At 33.2% G+C, this 13,597-nt stretch overlaps 1 protein-coding gene across 2 annotated transcripts in view; it reads right to left on the reverse strand.

The window, feature by feature from the left end:
- The window catches only part of LOC111155451 (syntrophin gamma 1), a 357,699-nt gene that overhangs the window by 237,786 nt on the left and 106,316 nt on the right, over positions 1–13,597 (reverse strand). For both annotated transcript variants that reach the window (XM_022515614.1, XM_022515615.1), the window contains exon 7: positions 4,197–4,299. In XM_022515614.1, coding sequence (XP_022371322.1) covers positions 4,197–4,299 — 103 coding nt within the window. The remainder of the gene's footprint in view (positions 1–4,196; positions 4,300–13,597) is intronic.

Here is a 13,597-nt window from a genome sequence, read left to right on the forward strand (position 1 = left end):
ATGATACTTTATATGGAAAACGCAGAAGACTCCACCCCCAAACTACTAGAACTCATACAGCAATTCCGTAATGTGGCAGGATACAAAGTCAATGTACAGAAATCAGTTGCTTTCTTATACACTAACAATGAAAATACAGAAAGGGGAATTAGAGAATCAATTCCATTTACTATAGCACCAACAATCAAAAGATACCTGGGAATAAACGTAACCAAAGAGGTAAAGGATCTGTACTCGAGGAACTACAGAACACTCATGAAAGAAATTGAAGAAGACACAGAAAGATGGAGGACCATTCCATGCAAATGCAGAATAAATATTGTTAAAATGCCTATACTGCCTCGAGCAATCTATGCTTTCAATGCCATTCTGATCAAAATTCCATGGGCATTTTTCAAAGAGCTGGAGCAAACAATCCTAAAATTTGTATAGAATCAGAAGAGACCCCAAATTTCTAAGGAAATGTTGAAAAAGAAAAACAAACTGGGGCATCATGTTGCCTGATTTCAAGCTTTACCACAAAGCTGTGATCACCAAGACAGCATGGTACTGGCATAAAAACAGACACATAGACCAGTGGAACAGAGTAGAGAGCCCAGATATGGACGCTGAACTCTATGGTCAAATAATCTTTGACAAAGCAGGAAAATATATCCAATGGAAAAAAGATAGTCTCTTCAATAAATGGTGCTAGGAAAATTGGAGAGCTATATGTAGAAGAATGAAACTTGACCATTCTCTTACACCACACACAAAGATAAACTTGAAATGGATAAAAGACCTCAATGTGAGGCAGGAATCCATCAGAATCATGGAGGAGGACATAGGCAGTAACCTCTTCGATATTGGCCACAGCAACTTCTTTCAAGATATGTCTTCAAAGGCAAAGGAAACAAAAGCAAAAATGAATATTTGGGACTTCATCAAGATCAAAAGCTTCTGCACAGCAAAGGAAACAGTCAAAAAAACAAAGACACAACCCACAGAATGGGAGAAGATATTCGCAAATGACAGTACAGACAAAAGACTGATATCCAGGGTCTATAAAGAACTCCTCAAACTCAACACACACAAAACAGATAATCATGTCAAAAAACAGAAAACATGAACAGACACTTCTCCAATGAAGACATACAAATGGCTACAGACACATGAAAAAATGTTCATTATCACTAGCCATCAGGGAGATTCAAATCAAAACCACATTGAGATACCACCTTACACCAGTTAGAATGGCCAAAATTAACAAGACAGTAAACAACGTGTGTTGGAGAGGAAGTGGAGAAATGGGAACCCTCTTACACTGTTGGTGAGAATGCAAGTTGGTACAGCCACTTTGAAAAACAGTATGGAGATTCCTTAAGAAATTAAAAACAGAGCTTCCCTATGACCCTGCAATTGCACTACTGGGCATTTACCCCAAAGATACAGACATAGTGAAAAGAAGTACCATCTGTACCCCAATGTTCATAGCAGCAATGGCCACAGTCGCCAAACTGTGGAAAGAACCAAGATGCCCTTCAATGGATGAATGGATAAGGAACATGTGGTCCATATACATGATGGAGTATTATGCCTCCATCAGAAAGGATGAATACCCAACTCTTGTACAACATGGACAGGACTTGAAGAGAATATGCTGAATGAAATAAGTCAAGCAGAGAGAGTCAATTATCATATGCTTTCACTTATTTGTGGAGCATAGGAATAACACAGAGGACAGGGGGAGATGGAAAGAAGGTAGTTGGGGGAAATTGGAGGGGCAGATGAACCATGAGAGACTATGGACTCTGAAAAACAATCTTGGGGTTTTGGAGGGGTGGGGGGTGAGAGGTTGGGTGAGCCTGGTGGTGGGTATTATGGAGGGCATGTATTGCATGGAACACTGGGTGTGGTACATAAACAATGAATTCTGGAACACTGAAAAGAAATTTTAAAAATTAATTAATTAAAAAAATAACATAGGGGCACCTGGGTGGCTCAGTGGGCTAAAGCCTCTGCTTTCAGCTCAGGTCATGATCCCAGGGTCCTGGGATTGAGCCCTGAATTGGGCTCTCTGCTCAGAAGGGAGCCTGCTTCCTCCTCTCTCTCTGCCAGCTTCTCTGCCTACTTGTGACCCTTGTCTGTCAAATAAATAAATAAAATCTTTAATAAATAAATAAATAAAAATAAAATAAAAATTCACCATATAAGCAGAATTAAAAGATAGATTAAAAATATGATATTTCAATGGATGTAAAAAAAATTGTGACAGTTCAACATCAAGTTATGTTTAAAAGAAAAAGAAAACTCCTCAGTAACCCAAGAATAAAAAGAATGCTTCCTCAACCTAATAAAGGACATGTGTGAGTACCTACAGCTAATATAATACTTAATGGTAAAAGACTGGAAATTTCTCCTCTAATATCTTGAGCAGAGAGATATCTACTCTCAATATATTATATAACAATTTACTGGAAGTCCTAACTATTGCAATAGGCAAGAAAAGGAAATTTTTAAAATGTGGATTGGAAAGAAAGAATTAGAATTCATTATTTACAGATAACATAAGTGAAAAGCCTTGAAGAATATATCAAAAGTCCTACAGAACTAATAGAAAGTTAACCCTATGATGCAGAATATGTGCATGTATAAAAATAAACTGTATTCCTATGTGTTAGCAACAATAACTGGAAAATAAAAGTTTTTTCTTAATACCATTTATGGTAGAATAAGAAATGCTTAAAAATAAGTTTAATGAAAGTTAAAATAAGTTAAAAATAAATTTAATGAAAAATGATATGCAAGACCTTCTCACTAAAAACACTAAAATGTTGCTAAGAAAAATTAAAACATAAATAAATGGAATGATATATAATGTGCATGAATTGAGAGATTTAAAGTTATTAATGTATTAATTCTCAAAATTATCTATAAATCCAGCTTAATCCCATTCAGAATCATAATTGGATTTTATAGAAATTGATGTGTTATTTCTAAAATATATGCAGTGATGTAAAAGATCTAGAATAGCTAAATAATCTTGAAAAATTACAAAATGGGAAAATGTGATCAACACTAGTTACAGTGAAAGAATAGACACAAAAATTAATGGAAATAAGAAAGTCATTTATTGATTCTAAATTCCTCACTTAGACACAAAAAGTAATTAATCTAAAATGGATTCTAAACTTAAACATAAAAGCCAACCTCATAAAGCTTCTAGTAAAAATTAGGGGAATCTCTTTGCAACCATGGGGTAGGCAAATATTTCTTAGAGGAGATATAGAAAACAATAACCATTTGCAAAAGAACAAAAATCTCACAGTTCCTTTGTGCCTCTTCCCAATAAATAACACTCCTAGAAACAGCCATTAATTTAATTTCTTAGTATCAGATTTCTTTTTGCTTCTTCTAGAACTTTTTTAGAATGGAATCATTATTTACTCTTTTATGTCTGGCTTATTTCATAATGAAATTCACTTGTGTTACATATTTCAGATGTTCATTTACATTGCTGTGTAATATTCCATTTGATGAATATACTGAAGTTTGCTAATCACTCTCCTATTGATATAGAACAGAGCTGTTTCCTATAGTTTGCCACTATGAATAAAGCTATTTTGAACATTCTTGCATAAGGCTTTTGAAAGTCTTCCAATTTTATGTCACTACCATAAGCACTTAGGAGTAGAATTGCCAAGTCACCAGGTAGATATATAATTAACTTGTTAACAAATTGATTTAAAGGCAAGAGATTTTTAAGTAACTTATAAATTTCCACAAGGACTGTTACTTCCTTCAATCTCCCTAACCTCATCAGATGACTTAAGTGATAATGCTTGTTTAGCAAGTCCAGTAGTCAAATAAGAGTATATAATTCTACAAGTTAGATAAAATATATTAATCAAATATTATGAATGAGATATAATAGAGATACAAAATGTATGTAGTTGATATGATACTATTTTTATAATAAATAATGTCTCCAATTACAGGTTAGCAAATAACTGTAAATGTGCTGAATACATTCTGAAACAAAAATAACATCTGTTCTCTTTGCATGAGCATTCATAGAATGCTTTGTGATACAAAAATATTTGTATTCAAGCAGAAACACCAACTTTAAAAAAATTACCAGTTACTGTTAGGAAATAATGGTTTAGAAAATAAATATGATGATGTGAGCATTTTACCTATTCTTCATAAATGCTTACATGCACAATCTTCATTCAGTGGGAGTTTGAGGAAAGCAGGTGATCTTTTTAAAAATGACACTGTGAGGGTCACTTCTTCTCCAGCATTCCGAAGCACCTGAACCTAAAATAAAACAGAATAAAAATGATACTGTTATCAGTATGGTCACAAAGTATTTTATATGGTTACAAAACCTTGAAAGATTTGTTGTCTTTTCCACATCTCTTTTTTCTATAGTGGTCAAAAACATTTTACTAAAGATAGAGGGAATGGATTATGTAACATTGTAGGAATATAGCCATCATGTTCTTCTTTTCCCAACATTTGGCGGTCTCCTGTTCACTCACAATGTCATCATAGTCCATTCATACTTGTAGAGGTCTCTTAGTATATGGTATATATTAGGCAATATGAAAGATTATGATGTCTACAGAAAGATGCAGTGCTCAAGCCACTGTGTCATTAATTTAATAATATATATTGAACCTCTATTATATACCACTTGGAGATATCAAAATAAATGATCCTCCAGATGTTGATGAAAGAGCAAATTCAAATTAAACAAAATTGGCACAGTTCAGTCAAACACATTTGCAAAAAATATAAAAGGTATTATTTTCCTATTATATTCTTGCATATTTTAATCCTTTCCCTGAAGACTTGGAATAATGGTGGAGACTGTTATCATCAACTCTCAATGCTTTTTAAATTATAAAATTAATAGGTCTTCTACCACTTTAAATAATGTCAAGTTCTTCAAAAATTGTATCAAGACAAATGTAAGAAATACTAAAAGAAATACAAGAAGCTGAGGAGTTATCTATAACATACATACCTAGAAAAGATATAGGTGTACTTATAATTTGGATATCTCACTTCAACTAAGAGGAGAATTACAAATAATTAGTGGGGAGACAGTTAATAAACATGGGAGCACAGTTTGTGATTAAACATCTAGAAAAAATGCTCCACCCAGTCATTAGAGAATTGACTATCAAAATGATTTAGAATGACTTCTGCTCTGGAGAAGATGGCTTGGCTTCTTCATCTTTTCCTTCTCCCCCTCAGTAATAATAAACACTCAAAAACCTGCAAGAGACAACTGAAAGGCAAGTCCAACTCTGAAAGGTAGAAAGAGAAAAGAAGATCTGTTAGGGATCCCAGGATTGATGGAACAGCACAGAGGAGGGGTGTTTTGGAAGCTCCCACTCTACAGAGGGATTTCTACCCAATGGTGGATTAAAGAGTCCTTTTGCCCACTTAGTTGAACCAAGGGGCCCAGCCTGAGAAAACTCCTTCCACATTCCTCAAACAGCATCAGCAAGTAACAGTGGGATATCAATTAGACCAAAGAATCCAAACAGTCTCTAAAAAGCACATTGCCAATGGAACCACAGGCCACAAAATTAGACTAGGAACCTATATGGCAAATAGAGTGAATTCCTGCTAAAAAGGGGGGGGGGGAGGGAGGGGGGAGCTTACATAAGAACCACAGGCTCAACATAATAAGCAAGTGGCTAGGATATGATAAAATAACATGTCTCACTAAGAACCAGGAGAATCACAATTTGAATGAGAAAAGATAGCTAACGCCAATTAGATAAATTACAAACTGGTATTATCTGACAAGGATTTTTAAAGCTGCTTTAATAAAAATATGTCAGCAAGAAATTACAAATTCTCTTGAATCAAATGAAAAATCACAAAATCTCAGCGAAGAAATACAAATTGTGAAAAAAGAACCAAATGAAAACTATAGAACTAAAAACAGCATTAACATAAAAAACAAACTTATTGATTCAATCAGTAATACAATGAAGATGACAGAAGTTAGAATCAGTAAACTTGAGGACAGAACAATAAAACTCACCCACTCAAATGCAGGAAAAATAATATATTTCATGACAAGTAAAAAAAAGTTTAAAAAAATAATAAAATAATCATTTAATAGATTGCAGAGAAGAATTTAATAAAATATATTTGATAAAAATTATAGAAAACTGAGTTTATAAAATAGTATCTTCATGTTATAAAGAAGATATAGAAATTTCTTTAAGAAACATCACCAATGGTGATTTATTGAGATATTTCTCTCTCAGCTCAGAAGTGAGACAAAAATGTCCACTAACGTGTTTCCCTTAATCTTTCTTCAGGTCTTACTGCAATAAGGCAAGAAAAGAACTGATAAAATGCACAAGAATTGAAAGAAGAGATGAAACTGTCATTATTCAGAGATAAGATAATTCTGAGCATAGGGAATCCTGGGGAATCTGTAGACATCATTACATGAGACATTAGCAGTTGAGTTACTAAAGAAGTTCAGCATCAAATAGTATAGATACAAAGTAATATGCTTTCAGAATGAAAACCATATGGGTGCCTGAGTGGCAATAGGTTAGCCTCTGCCTTCAGCTCAGGTGGTGATCTCAAGGTCCTAGGATCGAGCCCCACAACGGGATCTCAGCAGGGAGCCTCTCTCTCTGCCTGCCTACTTGTGATCTCCCTCTGTCAAATAAATAAATAAAATCTTTATTTAAAAAAAATGAGGGGCGCCTGGGTGGCTCAGTGGGTTAAGCCTCTGCCTTCGGCTCAGGTCATGATCTCAGAGTTCTGGGATCGAGCCCCGCATCGGGCTTTCTGCTCAGCGAGAAGTCTGCTTCCCCCCTCTCTCTCTGCCTGCCTCTCTGCCTACTTGTAATCTCCATCTGTCAAATAAATAAAATCTTTAAAAGAAAAAAAAAAAAAGAAAACCGTAGGCTGAAAATGGAGTCGTGTATGTTAGGCTATCACCAAACCAGAGCTTAATACCTAATCTAATTGCAGTTTCAACCTTTCCCAGAAATGTAATCTTAAATAGTCAGGAGTTTTCTGATCAGCACCAAGGAGGTGATCTGTCACATGGTCCCTCTTCATTCCCCCAAAGGAAGACTAGGTAATCCATCTACTAAGGCCCCCTGTCTTTCCTCCTAAGGAAGGTGACCTTGCCTCAAACAAAACTTTCTTCCTTTTTTCTTTTTTTTAATTTTTTTTTTGACAAATTGTCCCTTCCTATGTCTGTCTATACAATTCTCCTGTTTTGTATAGAACCTTGGAGCTCCTTCCTACTTGCTAGATGGGATGTTGCCTTATTCATAAATGGCTTAACAAAATAAATTGGTTTTTCAAGTTTACTTGTTTAAATTTTGCTTTTTAACAACACAAAGGTCAACTGGTTTTGATTCAATATCTACAAATATAACATTAATTTTTAAATAATGGAAGATTATGTTATGCCATGGATCATTAGATATAATACTGTAAAGGTATCAATTCCCTCCCACATTTCTATAGATGAAAGACAATCCTATTCAAGGTTCCAGTGTTGTTGTTGTTGTTGTTGTTTTTTATTCAGGATTTGGCTTAGTATGAACTTATGAACTTGGCTTATGTTTTGCATTGACATTTAACACTGACACAATAATTATTATATAACTGTATTGAGAGGTCATGAATCAGTGAAATATATGGGATGGTGGAACACAATAGGTCAATATTTATATTCTATAGTAAATGTATGGCAAATAATTCCTACCATTAAATAATAAAGAGAAGTATGATCATCTTAAGGGTAAATATGAGAATAAAGGTGTATAAGTTAAAGAAGATTGCTTTCCATGTGTACTTCAATCTTGAAGTTTTTTTTTCAGGTGTATTTAGGAAAAATTGTAAAATAACTTTTAATTGTAAAATCTCAGCCTCGGGAGATAACTTAGTTTTGTTTTTAATAAAGGATCATTTATGGTTATCTTTCAGGGCAATCACAAGTTCAAGTCCTTGACACATATACATTTCTTAATAAATGCAGGAATATTCAGTTTTTCAGTGAACAGGATTGACATTATGTGTTTTTACTTTTTTTTCCCAGCTTTGCTACTATGCTTTGATGCATATTTCATCAGCCTGATACTGTCAGGGTGGAAAATATAGATTCTATATCATGAGTTATGATGGATGTCATCTTCCTGCAAAATCAGAAATCTGCACCAATAAACCCAGCTTTTTCATTTTCATTCATATCTTATGATGCAAATCAAATGTGCTCTTTGATCTGATAATGGATTATCACAGTTATTCTATCATATTGCCTTGGGTGTGTATGTAAACAAAGGGTGAGAGATAGGTAAAGTGTGGCAATCAATAAGAAGGAACAGGGGGCAGGAATTAAAATAGATATTTATAGGTTTATTATATTAAACCATGACTAACTTAACAACTCAATTCATGAACTGAATGTTTTTGAGTTCTACTTGCTGTTAGAAGGTGAAATTCATAAAATCATTTTGTCTTCTTCACCTTTTTCTCCTTCCCCTTGTAGGATATTCTATCTAATATGAGATTTTAAAGAGGAATTTTGCTGTCTGCCACTGTTTTGGTATATGACGTCAAGAATATCTATGGCTGGGAACTGTTTTATATTTTTATTTTTTTGAAGACTTTATTTTTATAGAGTAGTTTTAGGTTCACAGCAAAACTTTGGGGGAAAGCACAGAGATTTCCCGTATTCTCCCTGCCTCCCCATGTGCACAGTTTCCTGGTCATCAAATCTGTCCTCCATCAGAAGGGTACATTTATTACAAATGATGAATTGACACATCATTATCACTGAGTCCATTGCTTTCCTTAGGGTTCACTCTTTGTCTTGTATATTCTCTGGATTTGGGTAAGTATGTAATGATATGTATTCACCATTATTATATGATATGGAGTATTTTAACTGCCCTAAAAATCCTTTGTGGTCTGCCTATTCATCCCTGTCTCTTATCTCAACCTTGGGGATTGTTTATAATCGATGAACAGAAGGATTTCTGCTTTGCCTGGACATACTGTAAGCACACATATCAGGAAACACACACACACACACTCCCCCACAACCCACACACATCTTCAGTGGCAAAAAGGGCAGTAAGAAAGTCTGTGAGGACCATAGCCACTAGCCAACATGATGTCCAGAACAACCAAATAAGATTTAGATCTCCAGAGAGTAAGGTAAGTATTGCCGCTCACTGATGACAGTGATGGAAAAGAGTTACCTAGAATTTCACATTAACATTGACTCATCTCTCTTGACATATTGTTAAGTGCAGTAAATCATTTTCTTAAAGCCCTGACTCCTGGCTGAAAAGGAAATTAAACATGACTTTGAGGAATGGTTTTAAACAGGTTGCCTTACAGACAAAACAACTAGGCTAACACTAGGTACTATCACAAGCTCTGCTGCTCACGTTAACATGGTAATTACATGTCAATACAGAATAAATAAATCACTTTTTATTACATATTATTATGCAATCACTTTCTGTTTATATTAATTTCTGTTTATATTAATTAATTCTGTTTATATTAATTAATGGAAAAACTTGACTTGTTACTTGTATTATAGAGTAAAAGTTTGAGACAAACTAATTTAAAAGCTTTACTAAATGGGGTTAGAGGGTCCTCTACACTATGCACCTGTTTTCACATTCATTTCAGAGGAATCTGCAGAGTGACAGATGAAAGAGCACACTACCCTCTCTATAGTGTGAACGCCAATGAATACATTCATACCTACAGATACACCTGGGGTCTCAGTGGCTGCCAGTTTTCAGAGCAGGAGATAGAGCCTTTTTAGAGAGAATCATTTGACCAAGGGAGGAGACTACAATAGTCTCAAGAACTGTGCTACTGGCTTGGTAGTAAATCAAGTGGAACGGCAGAGATTATCCAACTGGAAAACAGGGTATAGTACTATATCAGGAAGATCATATCACATCACCATTGGAAGTAATGGGTGAACCAGCTGTGAGAAATCAACTATAACTTAGAATTTGGAAGAAGCAAAGCAAAAGAGGTAAGGAATTTGGGATGGTTTAAAACTGTCATATCTTACCTTATATTACTATGACCAGGAGATACAGGACAGTGCTGGAAGACTGAGGAATAGATGGACAAGGGCCTGGAGGTCAGAATTATCACGGATAAAGTAGCTCCAGAAAGGTAATGTGACATTCCTGAGGATGCATTCACTCATTTTTTTCATCGTTCCTGGATTTTAATTTATGAAAAACCCCCCATATATATATATATATATATAAAGGATTAAAATAAGAGCCTTTCTACAGGTATTTCTAGTCCAAATTTTGTGTTGTTTTAAAATGAAAAGTTATAGCAAAAATTTATATCTAGCTATATGTTTAAAAATAACTATTAAAATTTTAATATTTCTGAATTCCTTAACTTTCAACCTAAAATAGTGTTGATGTATGCAGTAATTTTTGGATTTTAGTAAATATTACAATCACGAATAAAGTTTGATTGAATAATAAATTTAACCTCTGATAATCAGGATGGAATAACATCAATGAATTTTAATATGGAAAAGGACCATTTACTTTAGTGAGGCAAGCACTTTGAAACACTTGAGCAAATTTTACTGGAATATTTAGAGCTATAACTAAAAATAATTCCATCACTTTCAAAGACTCCATTAGAACAAGATTCTATGTAACAAAAGTGGGTGAAAAGTCAAATACTAGATGAATCCAACTTCAATATAACAAGCAGAATACATTGTTAGCTAGTTCCCATGGTTATAGAAATGCTATTATAGCATTTATTTTAATTCCAAGATGATTTCCTCAATAATTCAAGCAATATTTTACTTTGTCTTCTTACTATTATATAGCCAATTGCCCAGTTTATGTTCTATTAAGCAGGCTTAATTAAATTTTAAAATTCATGAAAGCTTTACTTCACAAAAGGCATCAGGAACAGTTGGGTTCAAAACTGAATTTTATCTAATTCTTAAAGAAGAAATTATTCCAGCATAAAATTACTGAAGCCTCTTCAATTCATGTCACTAAATCAAACTAAAATGAAAATGAATAATAAAGTCTGACATATGAAGAAAAGAAACAAAAGGTCACTGTTAATATAAAAATAGTTGTAATAATTTGAATACACTATTCACATATAGAATCCTACAAGTGACAAATGAAATTATACTACGACCAAATAGGCTTTATTTCAAAACAGCAAGCCTGGATAAATATCAAGAAGTTATTATCAATAACTTCTTTAATTTCATCAACAAGTTAAACATATATAACCTATCTATTAATACATATAGATAATAGATGAGAGAGAGAATTTTATCCTTTCCATTAGTGTCTAAAAGGGCATTTGGTCAATCGAGCTGTAATTTCTAATATAACTCTAAGAAAAATAGGAATAAAAGAATATCTCATGATATTTCTTGAGTATGTCTGGTAGTTCCCTGAGCCTAGCATGGTCTCTCCCTAAATATTTGCATGGCTAACATCCTTACCTCCTCTACTCTTACCTCAAAAGTCATCCTAATGAGTCCTATCTTTATCATATCATATCATACCTCAAAAGTCATCCTAATGAGTCCTATCTTTATCATATCATATCATATTTAAATTAACCTATTTAAAATTATAGCTCTCCTCATACTTCTGTCCTCATTTTCCTGTTCTGTCATTTTTTATACCTATTAGCACATTCCTACCTACCCCATACTGTGCTGACATATTATGTCTAATATTCTCCTATCTCTGCACCATAAAAATGTGTGCTATGCAAGGACAATAGGGTATATCTTGTTCACAGAATATTCAAAGAGTCTGGCATAGCGCCTGTCTCATAAAAAGTCTTCATTGAATAATTTTGGGTCATTAAACTTAATAAAGTCATTAAAAAATTATCCTAAATGTTAAAACAACAATACCATGTTAATTAAAATCAGGTACTAGATAAAAATGTCTACTGTCTCTATTATTTTTCAAAAATATTTTATGAATTCTAGCATATATAAAAATATAATATAAAATATAAAATAAAAATATAAGATATATAATATAAAATATAATATAAATATAAAATAAAATTAAAATAAAATTTATATTTTATATGAAATATAAAATAAAAATTTATAAATATTAAGAAGATAAAATTAACTCATTATTAAAAATATAGTTGTATACTTAAAAAAATTCCCCACTAAAACACTGATTAGAATTTTAAAAATATTGTGTTAAGGTAGCTTCATAGAAGATCACTGTAATGTAAAATATCTTCTTCATATGTTAGCAATTAGCACAAGGAAAAAATACTAAAAATCTGGGGGGAAAAACCTATAAAAACCTTAGAATTTTCAAAGCATAGATTGCTTTAAAGTAAACTGTATATTTTATTGAAGGATAGAAATCAAAATATAAAGCCTTGCAAGGATGTACCATACACTTGGTGAAATTTTCTATAAGAACAAATGAAGTCAATGTCTCCCAGAACATCCAAGAATACTTCAAACTTAAAGAATAGCAGCAGGGGTCAGGAGGAATTGAGTTACCCATATCTGACTATGTTATTAACTTACTTAATCAAATAAGTACTTTATTGATATACAAATCAGTAGAAATGGGTAAAAACTACAAAATAGATCTTAATGTACTTGAACTTTAAATATATGACAGACTTTTTTTTAATCTAGTGTTTAAAGACTGGTTATAATAAATGATACAAACACATCTGGCTATCCTTTAAGAAGAAAGTAAGGACATGATTTTAAACAATATACTAACAATAAGTCTTAATGAATTAAGGAGTTAAATGTAAATACTACTACCATAATAATGTAAGAAATTATATGTAGGGTTCCATGTAAAATCTAGGGGTGAAAAGAACATATTAAACTCAACTACAAACCCAGAACTCAGAGGAGATAGCTATATTTGTAAAGCTATGTATAGATAGATAGCAATGTATACAAATGTAAATTTTGCAACAGTTTTTCCTGTTCTTTAAATTCAGCCGAATTAGTCACTTCCTTCCAATACATATGAAAACAGCTGTTTTGTTTTGTTTGTCTACTGGTTTGTTTGCTTTGGTTGCAATTCTGTAAGTAACTGTTATATAGGGCCACTGTTAATTTAACCCTTGACATTCTTTTGGAAGATCTCAAAAGGAAACTTCAAAGGATTATATATTTGTTGAGAACAACAAATAGGAGAGAACAGTTTTCAAATTCATCATTTTATTCTTGTGCTGGACAAAAGCACAAAGAATAATTAGCTTGAATATTGCATCTCATTAGACACAGAAGCAAAACTAGATTCATGGGCTAAGAGCTCGCTGTGTGATAACTGGGGCACCACTCAACCTGTCTTAAACATCACTATTATCCCTTTTTTTTTAATATTTCTTTTTTTTTTTTAAAGATTTTATTTATTTATTTGACAGACAGAGATCACAAGTAGGCAGAGAGGCAGGCAGAGAGAGAGGAGGAAGCAGGCTCCCTGCCAAGCAGAGAGCCCAATGTGGGACTCAATCCCAGGACCCTGAGATCATGACCCAAGCTGAAGGCAGAGGCTTTAACCCACTT

The sequence above is a fragment of the Enhydra lutris genome, unplaced genomic scaffold, assembly GCF_002288905.1.
Source record: "Enhydra lutris kenyoni isolate GAN:26980312 unplaced genomic scaffold, ASM228890v2 scaffoldscaffold41, whole genome shotgun sequence".
Taxonomy (NCBI): Eukaryota; Metazoa; Chordata; class Mammalia; order Carnivora; family Mustelidae; genus Enhydra; species Enhydra lutris.